Source organism: Penaeus japonicus, unplaced genomic scaffold (assembly GCF_977035675.1).
Source record: "Penaeus japonicus unplaced genomic scaffold, GWHDUDI00000001_assembly GWHDUDI00000003, whole genome shotgun sequence".
Taxonomy (NCBI): domain Eukaryota; kingdom Metazoa; phylum Arthropoda; class Malacostraca; order Decapoda; family Penaeidae; genus Penaeus; species Penaeus japonicus.
In genome coordinates this window covers 50,532,468-50,552,467 of record NW_028234405.1, presented here as the reverse complement: position 1 = coordinate 50,552,467, position 20,000 = coordinate 50,532,468, and the positions used below count along the sequence as shown (strand labels likewise).

Genomic DNA, 20,000 nt, shown 5'->3' with positions numbered 1-20,000 from the left:
AAACCCTTACTTATTCTCAAACCAAAAATATCAAAATATCATGTATCCTCTTTGTAGGTCAAAGTTCTTTTCCTCTTCACTTCAGTATTCCTCTCAGTTACTTAATTTCATCTTCATTCACTTCTTTTTTGTACCTCATCTATCCATTCAAAATTAAAATTCTCACTTGCTTTACAGAGGATAAAATTGGCAGTGTCATTACCCAGGCCACACGTGAGCTGCAGGGGCACGAGTCACGTGTTGTATGGTTAGCTTGGTCTCCTCATGAAGATGGAATGCTCGCATCTGCATCTTACGATCACACTATTCAGTTGTGGGATGCGAAAACAGGTACTGACTTCACCTCTACTGATTGACTGTTCCATTTGATTCTTGATGTTTTTTCTTTAGTGTAGAATACAGAAAGATGTTCCTTCGAATGTCAATTTCATTCTTTACTGACAGAAGTATATATATTATTTTAAGTATATAAGTACAGCATACATTTTATGTAGCAATGCTATTTTTTTCTTTTATTACTACATATGGAAGGGAGAGCCAGATAACTTATGGGTCATAAGTTTATTTATGAATGTCCTTTATTTAAACAGTGTATATTATTTTGGAAATTAAGATATTTGAATGAAATTGTGTTTTTTTTTTTAGTTGACCTGTTACCAATGTATACATCCCCATTATAAGAATATACATATATATGCAACTTATACATCAATCACTGATCTACCAGGGGAACCCAAAGTGAACTATGGTGGCCATCTCAGCCGTGCCTTCAGAGTGGAATTCAGCCCATCCGATCCTGACCTAGTGTACAGTTTTGCGGATGAAAATAGTGTACATGTATGGCGTCCATCAGAGCAGACTGCTAAGACTCCAGCAGAAAGTAGTGGTTAGTTAGTAATTGGCTGATGTAGAAGTTAGTAATTGAATTTATGACATGGGTATATTTAGAGGTATTATTTACAGATAATACATATATTAGCTATTTGTTTTTATACATGCTGTCTTTAGTAATGCCTTACATATTTTCACAGCGATTTTGAAGGATTTCCGAGGCAAGAAACCAAAAGACAAGGAGCCGGAGGCAGAGGAGGAGACACAGAGCAAAGCTGCTGACACATCATTGACTGCAGAGAGTAAGTGAAAAGAAAGTGATCAAGAAAAAGATGAATTTAACTGACTAATAGGGAAAGGTCTCTTGATGCTAAAAGTCTTTTAAATCCAATATTATCCTTGTTTCACTAGTAAATTTCACCTTGAGACTTTGTAGATTATCACCATGCCATTTATTTATTGCTTTTGCATTTCTACTTTGCCAACACTCATTTGTGTTCTATTCCACATTGTAGAATAACATTTAGAGTGATCATTGTTGTACTGGTAAACTGATAAACAAATAGTAGAAATAGGTTTCCTTTTCCACACTTAAAATTCACAGACAGGAGCTACTGGGATCCCTTGTTCTAGTTTCTCAACTAGCTCTAATTTCTTTGCCATATTTAAGTTCACATTCAAACTCCTCTGTCACTTGATGCCACTTTCAATTTTAAGAATTGCACAATTATGCATAAATAGTCACAATTCAGAAATCAGAGAAACACTTTATATACCATTAGTGTATATACCATGACTGTCTGAGGTAGATGGAGAAGGAAATAAAGCTAGTCAACCTCATGTTACCAAGAAGTGCGATGATAGTCTTTTTAGATTTTAGTTTTAAAATGATAATTAAATTCCAGTACCAGTATTTTTCCTGTTTATTACATCCGTTATATTGGAGTCTGATAAATTGAGTGTTTACTGTAATTCTCAGTTTTAAAGATATTTGAAATCAACAGAAAAAGCTGGGGGAAGCAGTATTCCAAATGGGTCAAAACCTTCAAGTGGCAGCACAGCAGCAAGTAAGAAAGGAGCGTTCAAGTCATTCTTCCCAAAATTCCATGCTGTCTGCTCAAAGAAGAAGAGTTTCCACCATTTACTGTTGTTGAACTTACTGACACAGACTACGACTGAGGGATCTGGGAATGGACTTGAAGAGCCTGCTGAAGACCTGGAGGATTTAGAAGAGGAACTGGAGGAAGAGAAGTAAGACTTGGTTCATAAAATGACCACTTTTCAAATAATTCTCACCTGCTGTATTTTTAATGAGTAACATTAGAAATGTAAAGTATGAAATGACTGACTGAATGTATATTTTTCCAGGTCAGAAGAGGAGGTTAAAAAAGAAGGGAGTTTGCCAGCCATTAAAACTGTGTGTGAAAAGTATTCTTGCTTGCTGGAGAAAGATACAGAGATGCCAGAACCAGAAGACGTAGAATATGCCCTGAGTCTATATGGAAAACCTGATCAGATTGATGCACTTCTAGCTGCTGAAAGTAAGTGCTAGGCTTATATACATGTCTACACCCAATAGTAGTATTAATAATTAGCATCACTGGAATTAGAACATGTTGTAATCTTATTTATTTCGACACGCAGTTGACGCCCACGAGAAAAAGGAGAATACGACCCAAGCTGGGCTGATCCACTGCTGGCAGGGCTCCTTGGCAGAACACATTCGCCAAGCTGCCAAGCAGAGGAAGCTCAGCGAGTTTCTGGTTGCATCCGCACCACAGGTCTCCATGAAGTAGGTGTCTGTTGCAAATATGTATATCATCTCAAAGAAATTTTATGATCCCATTCTATATCTAGCTATAGTTATTTTTAAAACAGATATAAAAAAGTTTTTTTTTTTCGTATTGGTCTTCAGTGTCACAATATTGTTTTGGGGTTCTGTTACTATAGCATTGTGTACACCATCATACAATACCATATATAATGAACACCATTTATTTATGAACAGATTATGGCAGTTTGCGTGTGAGTCATATGCAGAACAGCTGATTGATGAAGGTGACATCATAACAGGGGCTTCATATCTAATTAACATCCTCAAGGCAAGTATTTTTTTTTAAAGTATTTCTAAAGGTTAATGTAAGATATTGGTGAGAGAATTAGAATGAATCCAGCTCTCAGTGTACATTGATTAAGTTATACTAAAGTTGTGTTGATAAGCTAATGCATTAATGTGTGGTTAACTGACTGAACACACATATATATATAATATAATATAATATAATATAATATATAATATAATATAATATAATATAATGTAATATAATATATGTGTGTTTGTAGTTGTGTGTGTGTGTTTATAGTTGTGTGTGTTTTTGTAGTTGTATATGTGTTTGTAGCTGTGTGTTATGTTTGTTATTGTGTGTGTGTTTGTAGTTGTGTATTTATGTTTATAGTTTTGTGTGTGTGTGTGGGGGGGGGGGCCTGTGTTTATGCGTGATATGCAGATTTTTAAAAGTATGATGCACCTTCCAATGTCAATATTTTAACATAAAAGGTTCTCTTTTTTATTTAAGGTTGAAGAAGCAATCAACATACTACTCAAACATCACTATTATCGAGAAGCTCTTGCTATTGCAAAGAGTCGCTTGGGTTGCAATGAAGAAATATTAAATAAAGTGGTGACGGCTTGGGCTGCTTCGGCAGTTTATGAAGGAAGTTTTGACGTTGCTGCATTACTGTAAGTTTGGACTGTTTCTTGTTTCTATTGTGAACACTTATTATATTATATTATAGTTAATATCACATATTGAAATATTGTATCTTATGTTATATGATACATATGGTATCACATATTAGGTTAATACATGTATATATACATTATTTTTTTTCAATCTATCAGTATTTGTCTATCAGTATCTATCTATCAGTATCTATCTAGTAGCAGAATCATATTGTAATATTAGTATGCTAAAGGAAAATAGAAGACTAATGACGCTATTAATAATTTCTTATGAAATACAGAAAAGTTGATCTTCACAAAAAGTTTTCAATATATGATTTTTACATAAGCAAAGTCTAAGATTTCTTGTATTCGGGATCCAGCCAGCTGAGCATTGGTCAGGTGGAAGCAGCAGCCCGCGTTATGTCTCGTAAGAGTGATTCTGGTTCGCTCTTTGTGGCTGCCAAGTTATACGCAGGGGCGAAGAAGGACGACCTTGCCAAAGCCATAGGGCTCTTGGCTCTCAAAGAAGCCTCGCTCAAACACGAACACCAGAAAATTGACTCTTTCCTCCAGCATCTGCCTGGGTTTGACGTGAGTGGTTTACTGTGTTTTTTAGAAGCTTCATGTTGAGTGGAGCTTTGGATTATAGGCTCTCTTTTTGAGTTGGATTATTTTCTCATTTTCTAGGTTACAATTTTCATAATTTTATCATTTTGTAAGTTAGGTATCATTGTTATTCAGAGACTTATTTAAAATGTTTCCAGTCAGATTTTTGTATAAATTTTAACTGAAATGGATAGTATTAAAAGTAGAAACTTTTGTGTGGCATATGTTTGTCAGTCCTATTGTTGATATTATTTTCTTGATTCACTCTTTTCTTTCTCTGTTGCAACATGGCAGTGGTATAAAGCAATATCCCGTTGCCATAACGTCTACTTGCAATTACTACAACAAGTCGGTTCAGAAATGGAGAAGGAAGAGAAATACTTGATAGGGAATATTACTCAAAATAGAGTAGATAGCAGCAGCACAGATGGAGATAAGGATAAGCCAGAAACAGGGGCCGCTTCTTTGCCGTTGGTTCCTCTTCTCGAGAGAGTCAGGGAGGAATGGATCGACTTGGGAATCACCCAAGAGCAGTACGGAGACTTGTACGAGACATTCACTCTCAATTTCTCTGTGCAGCAAGTACCTACTAATGTCAAACAGGTTTGTGTGCGGAATTTGATGTTGAAAATGAAGATGAAATGCATATTTATGAAATATGATATCGTTTTTTGCTGTAAGAACCAAATAATAGACTGTCTTCTGGCAAATCTTATTTCAAACATTTTTCTTTCATGGTCTTATCTTTAATGATACAATGATTTATGTCCATTTTCCCTTCATGATTTCTAATTTAAGGCATGAGATGTGAACCTAGCATTATCATATTTCAGAAACACTTCTTCCTGATTGTTTTTTTATTTTTCAGTTATAGAACGATAAAAAAACAACAACTTCACATCCATTTATCTTGCATGTAAAACATATATAAGTAAAGTAGAATGCAAAATAAAACAAATATATTCTTTCTCCAGCTGTGGTTCCTAGTGACTGTAGCAACGTGTAAACTACTCACAAGTCCAAACAAAGAAGTTTGGGAGGAACACCTGAAAACCGCTCTCGGCTATGCTCTCTCCTGGGGGAAAGTCGACCAGATCTTCCATCTCACACATGCTCTACTTCCGAGAGGTTTGTTTATATTTGGGGTTTTATATATATGTTTTTTTTCTATATTTATGGAATTCATTGCTCGATCGTAGATGTCTTTAGTAATGCAATTTGTTCCTTAGAGGCCTAAAAGAGGAAATGGAAAAGAGGAAAATAGATGCACCTGTTTATATATATGTCTTTTCTCGTTAGGAACCTCAGACTTGACAACCTTAGGTGACCACCACCAAGAAGCAGAAGAGGCTGTCCACTTACTGTGCTACATCTACAACTACTCGGAAATATCCCTTCTGCACTCTTTCCTCGAGTCAGATGAGGCGTGGAAGGTCTTAGAAACCCAGATTTCTAGCACAGATCAGGCCAAAGATGGGAGCGAGAAGGAAGCTAAGGATGAACATGTACCTGTTGTAAATGGTGATGCAGGTTCTCTTGCAAATGGAAGTGTTGGTACTTTAGAAGCAAAGCTGGAGACCTTGAACTTAGCCAAGGAACCGAGTGCTCCAGGAAACACATCAGAGGTTCATGATAAGAAGAGGTTTTATATCCCACCACAATCATGCAAAGATCTGACTTCTAGACTGCATCATTATTTGCTTCAACTTGAGAAAGACCATAAAACCTTGCAAGACATAGTTAGCCTTAGCTCAAAAGTGTCATGTGATCCAGAAAAGCTTCTTCGGGAGATAATACTCAAACTGAAGGAAAAGGGAAAAGTTGAAGAAGGGGAGATTGAAACACTCAATCAACGGTTATCAGAGGTAGCTCGAGATGAGTCACCAAAGTGATAGGTCTTTAATAACTAGGCGTTTAAAGAATTCTAATTTAGTTTCTATGGAATACAGGAGACATTGATCATAATTTCACCTATTTAGAAACTGCTTGAACCAGTTCATAGAATACCATAATGTATATTTTAGTTCAGCAGCACAAGATAATTTTGATTTATAGTAACAGTTGAGAAAAATGATCAAGTGTCCTAGGAGATGGTTGGCACAAAAGTGTATTGTAAGCCAGTGAAACATCTTGGGACATTAATACTCAGAAGTTATTGGAGAACAGAATGAAAAGTTAGTGACCTATTATCAGGGAGATTAAGAGGTGCTCACCAAAATGTTGTTTACCTGTGGAGTGCAGTGCATAGCTTAGGCTTTTTGATATCTAAGATGTTTTCCTTCCAAGCTTATAAAGGGTAATTAAAAAAAGGGTAATTTTGCATTCCACCGGTTAATAACGTGGTCAATTCAAGTTTGTTTCCTTAGAGTGAAAGAGAATTTCCTCTTCACGAAATCCAGAAAATAATGAATAATTCTGTTCATCAGCAGCATTTAATTTAATTTATCACTATAGTTTTCCTTGTATTCTAATATATAGGTCACTCTATTATATAAGTTAAATAAAAAATTGTGTTAAAGTGTTTCCAATCTGATTGGAAATGTATTTCTTTACATTATAAATGATTCTTTATAAAAATATAAGAAAGATATAATAAAAAAAATCCACAAAATTTAAAAGGCTTTAATTATAACAGTTACCATTACATTCTCTCTCTTGTAGTTTTTTCTTTGAGAGTACCACTGTATTTACTGTTTCACATTCTCTGCTGTTTCTCCCCTTCTTGGTCTCTTTAAATATCTTTCTCTCACTTGCTATGTCTGTGTCTGTTGCATTGTATGTCTATATGTACATTTGTGGATGTGTCACCCGCCTACCTCCTCTAGTCTATACACATGCAGAGGGTTATTAACTAGTCATATTTTTAGAAGGAAGAATGAAGGTTTGTCCTGCTAGACTGGGTATTGCTATGCAGACCTTAGTTCTCCTTTTATTAAAAATGGTTAGATGTCATATTTACTGTCATTAGGCTGATTGCTTCAATTGGTCTTCCTGTACTGTGTTTCAAGGTTTCCAAGTAAATAATTGGTTTTATTTTTACTTTTTCAACACCCCTTTTCTATTTCTTTAGCTCTTTTCCTTCTGCTTCATTTTTTTCTTAGTCTGTCCTCCATTATTCCAACAGTACTCCTTCCTGTTAAGTTTCCCTTTGTTTACAACCACATCTCTGCGTCCATTTCTTCTCTTCATTTGACGGGAGTTATTGAAAAACAATAAACATTATTGAATTTCTTTGTCAGTCTGTTCTTCTGTTGTTCTTATCTTCTTTTATTTAACTAATTAAAAGTCACTACATATGAAGAACCGTTGCCAGGTTATTCCTATCGAGAAAAAAAATCTTTTCACTGTTCCATCTCTATACACCTAAACTGAACAATTGCAAAAACAAGAGAAATTGTTCAGGGCACCAAATCAAGTTATTTGAACTTTGTCTATATTGATGGAACTTTACATTTCATAGCAAAAAGAATGATAATTTTGTCATGGCAATACAGAAGATTGAATATTTTACTGAAATTATTTTATCAACAAACTTGACAGATACAAAATTGCTTAAAAAGGAGATAACTTTATTTCCTGTCCATAGCATATATATATTCCTTACTATTGTGATAGTATTTCATCTATTGTTATCTTAAAATAGTCTTTCATAATATTTAATCTTCTAATTTGTTTATATATATTTTCAGTGAAGGATTGATGCTGAACAAGTTGAAAAAACATTATGCCCTGAAACAGTTATGTCAAAAGGCCTTTGGCATATTCTTGTATTTTCATGTGTTTCCCTTTGTTGTTTTGTTTACATAGATTTTCAGCGGATTATTTCTGGAAGATCTGTGACTCAGACGGAATAATAGTGCAAGGGATGAAAATAATTCTTTTTCAGGCACATCAGACTCATAAATCTAAATTTTTCTGTTTTGGATTATAGGCAGTACTTCCAATATGGTTGTTTATTTCCTTTAATGTACTCTCATTCAAAGCATTATATTCTTACCAAATATTTAATGTTTCAGAGGTTCAGCAGATTCACTTATTTTTTTAATATATGTTTTAAAATGAATATAAGAACTTAATTGTGGAATTATACATAAGCTAGATTATCAGAATTTCCTGATTCGAGATTAATTGGCTTAAGTATATTCTTTTTCATAGAACATGTGATATTTCAACTCCACAAACCATTTTTTTCTACTAAAATGACACGAGTGATGAGAATATGGAAATATATTGCTATGTATATTTTATTGTGAATGTACCAACATTGACACTGTACACACACACACATTATATATTTCAGATGCAAAAGAGGTTCTTGATGTTGAAAAATCAAGTACAATGATCCTGACTTAAATGAACATACAAAAGAATATGTCATAATAAGAATACAAGGGGTAGCTTGTGCTTTAGTATTCTTCATAAACTGTCATTTACTCAGTCTGAACAATGAAAAACTGTGGAGGTGGGGAGGACTTGACAGAAAGCTAGTGTACATTAAGCCAATGTAATCCATAAATAGTTATTTACATGGGTTACATTTACTCATATTTTGTGTCTAATATTGACAAAGTTCCTATGAAAGTAGTTAAATCCAACCCATTCTCTCAAAACACATTGAATGACTGGCAATGAGGGGTTATATGTTAAGCAACTTGATCTTTCAGATAAAAATTGCAAAAAAACCCTCTCTCTGCCTCTCTTGCATTGTACTTTATAAAACATTTGCCCAAATCCCAAATATTACACTTTCATTATTCAATAATATTAGTAATTTTTGAAATCCATGACAATTAAGGTACAATACTGTGTACCTCTTTAATGCTTACCCTATCAGTACACTTGTCAATAAATGGATCACCAATCGAATAATTCACCAGCTCGAAGGGTTTTCGACAATTCTAATGGTGTACGTATACAATTGATATCTTATTGCAGACCCTTGAAACTGATGAATTATTCAAGATTCACCACAGGCACTTATTTCCAAAAAATGTTAATTGCAGTAGATGCAACATGAATGCCAATACGTTGCTTCCTGAGCCTAGTGCGTATGTTTGATTTTATGGAAGATATTCTGGATTTACACTTAAAACATGCAAACCAAACAGGCATATTTTTAGTTCCTTAAAATCTGATGATAGAACAAATTTAATGCATAATGATAAATTTACATAAATCAAACTTGTATATCCCCATTCAACACAGAGAATGTTTTACATTATGCAAAAATTTTCATCCTTTTAATCAAATTTGGTGAAGCCTAGACTTTATGGAAGTTTTAGTGCTGGCAATGTGAGAAAGAACATGCTTTTCATATCAATGTTTTTTTTGTCTGTGTAAAAATTGAAACTTTCATAGCAGGACACTTCAAACAATTTAGTAGGTGTCACTTTTTCACTCATAAATGCTTATCAGGGAACCACCAAGTTGTTGGTTCATATTCTTTCTAACTTTATGCCTTTTGCACTTTATTATGACATTATGTAAAGGCCTTGGATATCTAGTTGGTTTAGAACTAAGAAATGTCTGCTTTCATAAATTGGAAAATAACTCATTACTGGGTTATTATACATAAAAAATTTGTGAACTTGCTTTGGTTATCACTGACCAATGAGTGCATATAAACTTATCCTCATAGGAAACAATGGCATAAACAAATGATTTATAGCACCATCTTCCAATATACCATGTGCTGAATTTTGACTGATATATATGAGCATGATTACACGGCAAATGGTGTGACGACTTTCAGGTAAAAAGAGTGATTCTGAGAAAATTAAGTGAATCTAAAAAAAGACGGAGCAATATTTCTTGTTGCTAGCAGTTGAAGTGCTGTTGGGGGAAGCTATATGACATTTATGCCACTATATTCACAATGGTAAAATGTATCTCTTGCTCTTGACACTGCTCTATTATTGATCTTCTTTAAAACTCTTTCCTCCAATCTTTATCCTTAGTATCATGATAAAAAATTACCAAATATTTGGCCCACATTCTCACAGAATGTGGGCCTGTATTTTTAAAGCTTGAACTAAAAAAAAAAATCTATCTAGGGTTTCTTTAGTGGTATGTCCATAATCTCTCTACTCTCATAATAAATGGCTTATAAATTTCTAAAATCAATGATTCTATCCGATGTAAGAACTGAAAGTCATACATATATATATATATATATATATATATATATATATATATATATATATATATATATATATATATATATATATATATATATATATATATATATATATATATATATATATATATATATATATATATATATATATATATATATATATATATATATATATATATATATATATATATATATATATATATATATATATATATATATATATATATATATATATATATATATATATATATATATATATATATATATATATATATATATATATATATATATATATATATATATATATATATATATATATATATATATATATATATATATATATATATATATATATATATATATATATATATATATATATATATATATATATATATATATATATATATATATATATATATATATATATATATATATATATATATATATATATATATATATATATATATATATATATATATATATATATATATATATATATATATATATATATATATATATATATATATATATATATATATATATATATATATATATATATATATATATATATATATATATATATATATATATATATATATATATATATATATATATATATATATATATATATATATATATATATATATATATATATATATATATATATATATATATATATATATATATATATATATATATATATATATATATATATATATATATATATATATATATATATATATATATATATATATATATATATATATATATATATATATATATATATATATATATATATATATATATATATATATATATATATATATATATATATATATATATATATATATATATATATATATATATATATATATATATATATATATATATATATATATATATATATATATATATATATATATATATATATATATATATATATATATATATATATATATATATATATATATATATATATATATATATATATATATATATATATATATATATATATATATATATATATATATATATATATATATATATATATATATATATATATATATATATATATATATATATATATATATATATATATATATATATATATATATATATATATATATATATATATATATATATATATATATATATATATATATATATATATATATATATATATATATATATATATATATATATATATATATATATATATATATATATATATATATATATATATATATATATATATATATATATATATATATATATATATATATATATATATATATATATATATATATATATATATATATATATATATATATATATATATATATATATATATATATATATATATATATATATATATATATATATATATATATATATATATATATATATATATATATATATATATATATATATATATATATATATATATATATATATATATATATATATATATATATATATATATATATATATATATATATATATATATATATATATATATATATATATATATATATATATATATATATATATATATATATATATATATATATATATATATATATATATATATATATATATATATATATATATATATATATATATATATATATATATATATATATATATATATATATATATATATATATATATATATATATATATATATATATATATATATATATATATATATATATATATATATATATATATATATATATATATATATATATATATATATATATATATATATATATATATATATATATATATATATATATATATATATATATATATATATATATATATATATATATATATATATATATATATATATATATATATATATATATATATATATATATATATATATATATATATATATATATATATATATATATATATATATATATATATATATATATATATATATATATATATATATATATATATATATATATATATATATATATATATATATATATATATATATATATATATATATATATATATATATATATATATATATATATATATATATATATATATATATATATATATATATATATATATATATATATATATATATATATATATATATATATATATATATATATATATATATATATATATATATATATATATATATATATATATATATATATATATATATATATATATATATATATATATATATATATATATATATATATATATATATATATATATATATATATATATATATATATATATATATATATATATATATATATATATATATATATATATATATATATATATATATATATATATATATATATATATATATATATATATATATATATATATATATATATATATATATATATATATATATATATATATATATATATATATATATATATATATATATATATATATATATATATATATATATATATATATATATATATATATATATATATATATATATATATATATATATATATATATATATATATATATATATATATATATATATATATATATATATATATATATATATATATATATATATATATATATATATATATATATATATATATATATATATATATATATATATATATATATATATATATATATATATATATATATATATATATATATATATATATATATATATATATATATATATATATATATATATATATATATATATATATATATATATATATATATATATATATATATATATATATATATATATATATATATATATATATATATATATATATATATATATATATATATATATATATATATATATATATATATATATATATATATATATATATATATATATATATATATATATATATATATATATATATATATATATATATATATATATATATATATATATATATATATATATATATATATATATATATATATATATATATATATATATATATATATATATATATATATATATATATATATATATATATATATATATATATATATATATATATATATATATATATATATATATATATATATATATATATATATATATATATATATATATATATATATATATATATATATATATATATATATATATATATATATATATATATATATATATATATATATATATATATATATATATATATATATATATATATATATATATATATATATATATATATATATATATATATATATATATATATATATATATATATATATATAACTGCAGACACATCAAGACACACACACTCAAATACACGCCTACATATATATGGTCACATACTGCAATATACTTATGAAGAATGCTATCATCAGTTTTACTGTTAGAGTTTGGAATTTTTTGTGCATGAAAATTGTCAGTGTAAAAAATTTACAGCCTTTCTGCATGTGTATGAATTCTGCTTAATATAATTACACATACTTATGTGAGTGAGACAGAAGGTATGCTTGATGTGACTGTAAGTGAATATTTTTAAGTGTGAGAGTGAATGTAAGTGTGAATGTATGAATGTGTGTGTCTGCAATACTAAATTTGAAAAAAAGCAATTTGAAATTGCAGGAAATATATCAATAATATTCTTATTTAGCTAATCTCTATCATCCTAACATATTTTGGCCTTTAAGCAAGCAACCAATATCATACATTTTATCAGTAGTATTACTGTGGTAAGCAGATATAATTGCCGACAGATGTTCTGAATAAAAATGTATAGAGCTTAGATGATTCTGTGATATTCTGTATTAAAAAACTTATGAAGATTTTAATCCCCTTGCACACTGAAAGACACTGTCAAACAAGACATTAATTAAACCCATCTGTTATTTGAGATATAAGTATCCATCAAATAGCTGTAGAAAAGTTGCATTTATCTATATCTGAAAGAAATATGATTTTACACCATACTTAGCAAAAAAATGTTCTCTTATTAAGGTCTCAGCAAATATTTTCCATGGCAGAATTCTCAGCAACCATTCTTACGAGAATTTTCATATTAATTTTTCTCAATCTAGTTTAAATGCTGTTGAAAAAATTATTTCAGCAATAAATCTCTATGTAAACTGGTTCTTCAGTGTGATACATTAATTTTTATCTATGACAGAAAACTCTATATGTGCACAAGGGGATTAAATTTCACAGAACAGAAAAAGAAGAAAAAATGAAGGAAAGGAAGAAAGGCGAAAAAAGAGATTGTAAACCGTAGTTGAAAATAACGACAAAATCTTCTTATGTACAACAAGCAAAATACAACTATTCTTTTCAGCACCATGCAAATGCAAGTTAATATGCAGCCAGTTAATAAATTCATTACCTATAATACAATCATATAAGAATAAAACAAAACAAAACAAAAAAACAATAAAACCAGCATGACTAGAAACAAAAATATGGCAATTTCCAAAAAGAAAGAAAGTTATCGGCATCAATCCTCTTCATCCTTGTATAATATGGAAACAACATTACTTTACTAAAGATAAACAAAAGTTGTAGTTTTTATGAAATACAAAACAGATTGAATTCATGACTAAAACACTGTACAATAAAATCTGATTCTTTGATAACCAATGGAGAATCCTTTCAAAAGAGATAAAAGAAAAAAAGAAAAATGTAGCAATTGTATTCATGCTCTATGCTTATTATCTTGTTTATCTTTTTTGGTTGAACACAAAAATCTTTTAATCAATTTGTGATTTACTGCCGATAGATTCTTCAAACCAATTAAATATCTGAAGTTTACCTCCAGCTTCAAATATTCTTTATGGTATGGGAGTTATTCAGTCATTTAGAAAGTAATTCTTGTGTTGTTTTCATCATTATAGGGAACAAAAGGGATAAGGTTTAAGCTCTCTCATTATAAAAATCATTTGTAAAAGAAATCAGATTGTATATATATATATATATATATATATAACTGCAGACACATCAAGACACACACACTCAAATACACGCCTACATATATATGGTCACATACATGCATATATGACTAACTGGATGAATAAAAGCAAAAATACTCTACAAAAGCAACTGCAAATTGACCAAACGCAGTTTTACACATATTCCATCAATCTTCAGCATCATACATTTAGCAATTATGTCTTTTATATAATCTTCATGAAAAGAAAAATGAAACATTAAAAAGTAAAAATCCAACAGGGGCCAATAATCACTGTAGCTCTGCGTAAGAACAAGGTTTATATTGCACTAAATATCCCAGGTGAGAGATTTACCATAGTGCCGAGTGACAGTAGTTAAAGTAATACTGTTTATGCATCTGAAGTAAATACTTACAAGGAAATATTTAGCAAATCACTCGGTAACACTGCAACAGGCATTGATATATATAAACTGAACCACAAAATTACAATAGATTGCTTCAAACAGTAACAGATACTTTGTGCCTTGTTAAAGTTTATATTGCTATGGTGGGTTCAACTGTACTGTCACCCATATTTCATAATATAGTAATTGGTCTTGTGACTAAACATCAACTGTCCTGCTTTAGAATAAATGTGTGTTAATTAATATTATTTGTATTATGATTGTCCAGAGACTGGAAGGTTTTGTTTAATAATCATAAAAAATACAAGCACCATAAAACAAGTTAAAAATACTGAACAACATGTAAATGTACAACTTTAAATTAAAATGCCTGATATCTAATATCATTGCATGTACGAAAAGCAGAATAAGCCTATAAAACCAAAAGCAAAACATGCACTTTTTAATGCAAGTAAAGAAAACAAAGATACCATATCTCACTGAATCAGTCTAAGCTACCATAAGATTTGCCACAAGTCTCCGCTTACATATTTTCACAATTCGTACTTTGAGAATAAAATAGATCTTGCATGTTTATTACCCTTGAAATTAAGTGTGATGTAAAGGGTATAAAGGAAGTGATTGATGAGAATTTTCCTTTAAACATTTAGAGGAAATGACTTTGTTCAACTACTTCATCTCAAATAAGGATTTTTTTTTTCTTCATAACAGCTGCAATATATGACCTTCAATGAACAAGTGGTCATTAATAATGATCTCAGACAAGTCATTTTGACCCTTTGAGAAAGCTGTGGATTCTGAGCCCTAATGTAATATTTCTTACCATACATATAAAAACTTTTGAGCAATACTAACCCACAGAGCAAAATGTTGGACCCTTTACTGTGCCCATCAGTGTACATCATAAGGACTGCTGAAATCTTTGATAAAATTTTGAAAGCTCTGATTCAAAGGGGAACAGAAACAATAAAAAAAAAAAATACCCACATGTAAACTCCCTTTACAAATAATTTTTGCTTGCTGTAGATCTACTAGACAAAATTAAATCCATTCTAATTCCTACAAAGATGAATAAAGAACCTGTTCTATCCACACAACTTGCAATATCTCTTCAGCAATTACGGCTAAGTCAGCAAAAGCAGGTTCACTTCAGAGTGACAAGATACAGATCTTAGAATTGCATGTAATTTTCTTCATAGCACTGCTGCAAACTCCTAACACACAGCTTACTTCGAAACAGCAACAAAATTATTAGGCTGATGAATATTACAGCTCAGCTGATGATCTATAGAGACTTTAAGTTGGCCTATATTTGCATGGATATCAATTAAGTAACACTGATAACAAAAATGCAACCTAGCAAAACTACTGGCTTGACCTGTATTGGTTCCTTTTGAAATTCCTATGTTTTATGTCTAAAAATAAATTCTATTCAAGCTGGCAAATAATCACAATATCTACATGGACTTTACCTATTTTCTCACAGATGTTATCATCTCTTACCAAACATTTTAGTTCAGAGAGGGGACTCATTATCTTTCAAATGACTCTTAAAAAAAAGAGGTTTGAATCTTTCATAATAGGTTCTAACAGTTATGCAAAAATGCAGATTACAATGTAGATCTGTGAAAATGTGCTTGTATTTCTGTTCCCCTTCAAAAGATCTATGCAACATGATATACAGTGATATTATGGGAAGTCATAACCAACCATCAAAATTATGGAAGAATTTGTATTTAGATCTCAATCTTTATAATATCACAAATCTTTTCTTTATATCAAATTTGCTTTTATAAATCAAACTACCTAAAAAAAAGAATTCATCTACATAACTTCATATATCAAATCAATTAAAAATGATTCTCCTGTCAAAAATTGCAGGATTCTTCAAGTCTGCAATAAAATATTTTTACAAAAGATTTCTTACACTTACTAAATCATGTTTAATGAACTGTTAATTACCAAAAACTTTTGTGAACTGACATCAATATGATGTTACTTGTAAAAAAACAATAAAAAAAAGGTTAAAACATGATAATTACCAAAGCTCACAGTAAGAAATTCTAGATTTCATATATTTAAAAATGCCAACAAAATCTAATTGTTCAAGTGTTTTATAGAATGAAAGCTGATACATCTAATGAGGAAAGTTTCATAAATAGCAACTCAATAGGTGGACACATAAACACAAAACAAAAACAAAAAACTAGGACAAAAAAGTAATCTGTAAAACATACAATAATACAAGTATTTGCCTTCTTAGTCCTGTGTCCAATATGTGGTGTCCTTTGCAGATCTGGGGAACTAGAGCAATCGCAAATCCTATCACAGTTCACACTTCACAGAAATTGTCAGATTACTTAGGAGAATTGCATCTGCTAATCCACATGGCATTAAGTATTAAGAGCTGTAACCATCTTCACACCATCTTCCTTTGGACACTGGTACACTGGTAGACACTGGTGGAATATCATATTCATTCTACAACTGTTTCTCATGTGGGTGATGCCCACCAGCATCTAGAGCTCAACCATATGCTGGTAGTGGTCAACATTTTCCAGTTGTGGTGCAAACAGTTTGAAAGCATTCAGCAGTGGAGATCCTAATTCATGCGGCTCATACTGGAGTCTCCTGATCTGTCTCCTCAATGCGTCCGAGTCTCCACGGAGGAGTGTCATTAACTGCAAATGGGAGAAGTGTTAAAAACTAATCATATTCCTGCCACTCAAAAGCAAAAGAAAAAAAATAGAAAGCATATAAGAGAAGAAAAAAAAAAAAATGTGATTTTCTTTTTTCAATGAAACTTACCTGTCAGAGAATTGGACAATCATTATTTGTTCTTTTTTTTTTTTTTACTGTATAATGTCAAATGAAAAACATTTATATCTTTGGCACAATGTGCAATGTCTTAATCAGTCTAGTTGCAAAGAGGACTGAACATCAGGGAAAATGCTAATATGATGCATCTTCCTGCTATCTCCTTCCATAAAGATACACTAAAGCTCTCTTTTACATATGATGTATAAAGAATATGGTTATTGTAAATAATTAACGGAAACCTGACAACTGAAAATGCACTTCGTGACTCGTACTCTAAACTCATCACAGGCAAAGAAAGAAAAAATGATCACATCTTTAAGGAATGGAACAGTTGTGAAATGAATACCTCAGAAGAAGACAAAATAAAACCCATCAAGACTAATGTTAACACTCTGAATTCCTGTTCATTACATGTGAATATTCTATCAATTTTCTTCTACTCTTTCATTTACTAGAAAGGTTGACTACTTACTCAAATATAAGCAGCCATCCTCTGCAAACACCTGGTTGTGCTTTTGATCATTCATATTTGGTTCAGAGTCAAACACAAACATAAAATAAATACTTATGCCCAAGCTAATGAAAATAAATAGTATTTTCAAGTCATCAGAGCAATACGACATACATATAGTGAAATAATAACTGTATAATCACAGTTGACTTGCTTATATTTGGATAAATAGAGAACAAACATTTCAGAATAATAATAAAAAAAAGAAAAAAAGTTCTAATATGAAAATCTCTAAAATGTACATCTTGCCTTCAATACGATTTTCTGTGTCATAATCACACATAATGCCACTACAGGTAGGAAATTTCCAAGAGCAAAAAGAGACTATTTTGGGAATTAAAATTTCCTAGCTACAAAATCTATTATCTATTTCACAATTCATTGTAATGTACATAAAAAGTAAAGTTTGGGGGACTGTGTATGAGTTTTAGGAGACTGAATTAGCTTAATCCTATAAAAATGATATGAATAAAATAGTGCATTCATTTTTAATGAGCTAAATTCCCTTTCTGTGTCTATGCAAAAAAAAACAAAAAAAACCGAAGAGGCTGAAATAAATGTTTCTTTACAATGTGAAAAATTGCAATGCTCTTTAAATAGAATGACTCTTAAAAAAAAGAAAAACAAACAAACATAATAGAGCAGTATTAAAAAAAAAATTATAAATAAAAATGATCAAACATAAATTAACCTACAGCATTGTTAATAACATAAACACATTGGTTAAGAAGACATCAAGAAGACCATCAACTACTTGTCTACACTACAGTATGAACAGGCGGTTAACTAAAACAATTAATGGTCAAGTCTATTTATCTGATAAAGACTTTACCTGCACACTGTATACATGTGCAGTGTAGGTGACATGACAATGGCATTAATACATACCACAAGTTCCACTATACTTGAAGTCATATGTAAAACTTACCACTTACCTGCCTCAGCAAGTGACTGTAATGTTGTATTCTTATGAATATATATGATTTTCTTTTGTTTTTTTTCATGGAGATCCCAGATTTACATGCATTGTTACATGATACTAATTAAATTTTGTAAT

At 27.6% G+C, this 20,000-nt stretch overlaps 2 protein-coding genes and 1 long non-coding RNA gene across 8 annotated transcripts in view; 2 read left to right on the top strand and 1 right to left on the bottom strand.

Annotated features, from left to right (window-relative positions):
* Positions 1-6,773, top strand: part of LOC122247192 (gem-associated protein 5) — a 16,764-nt gene extending 9,991 nt beyond the window's left edge. For both annotated transcript variants that reach the window (XM_043006218.2, XM_043006217.2), the window contains exons 14-25: positions 178-330; positions 728-886; positions 1,032-1,133; positions 1,836-2,082; positions 2,200-2,372; positions 2,476-2,623; positions 2,840-2,933; positions 3,408-3,571; positions 3,937-4,147; positions 4,457-4,765; positions 5,137-5,290; positions 5,462-6,773. In XM_043006218.2, coding sequence (XP_042862152.2) covers positions 178-330; positions 728-886; positions 1,032-1,133; positions 1,836-2,082; positions 2,200-2,372; positions 2,476-2,623; positions 2,840-2,933; positions 3,408-3,571; positions 3,937-4,147; positions 4,457-4,765; positions 5,137-5,290; positions 5,462-6,054 — 2,507 coding nt within the window. In that variant the 3' untranslated portion in view covers positions 6,055-6,773. The remainder of the gene's footprint in view (positions 1-177; positions 331-727; positions 887-1,031; positions 1,134-1,835; positions 2,083-2,199; positions 2,373-2,475; positions 2,624-2,839; positions 2,934-3,407; positions 3,572-3,936; positions 4,148-4,456; positions 4,766-5,136; positions 5,291-5,461) is intronic.
* Positions 6,774-9,415: 2,642 nt separating this feature from the next.
* Positions 9,416-9,701, top strand: LOC147472201 (uncharacterized). The gene is made up of 2 exons (XR_015190737.1): positions 9,416-9,545; positions 9,578-9,701. It is a non-coding gene; the product is annotated as an uncharacterized LOC147472201 (long non-coding RNA).
* A 7,807-nt stretch (positions 9,702-17,508) lies between these two features.
* Positions 17,509-20,000, bottom strand: part of LOC122247193 (uncharacterized) — a gene marked incomplete at its 5' end in the record, with an annotated part of 205,326 nt that continues 202,834 nt past the window's right edge. For 3 of the 5 annotated variants that reach the window (XM_086533821.1, XM_086533824.1, XM_043006222.2), the window contains 1 exon segment: positions 17,509-18,293. In XM_086533821.1, coding sequence (XP_086389947.1) covers positions 18,290-18,293 — 4 coding nt within the window. 5 annotated transcript variants of the gene reach the window in all.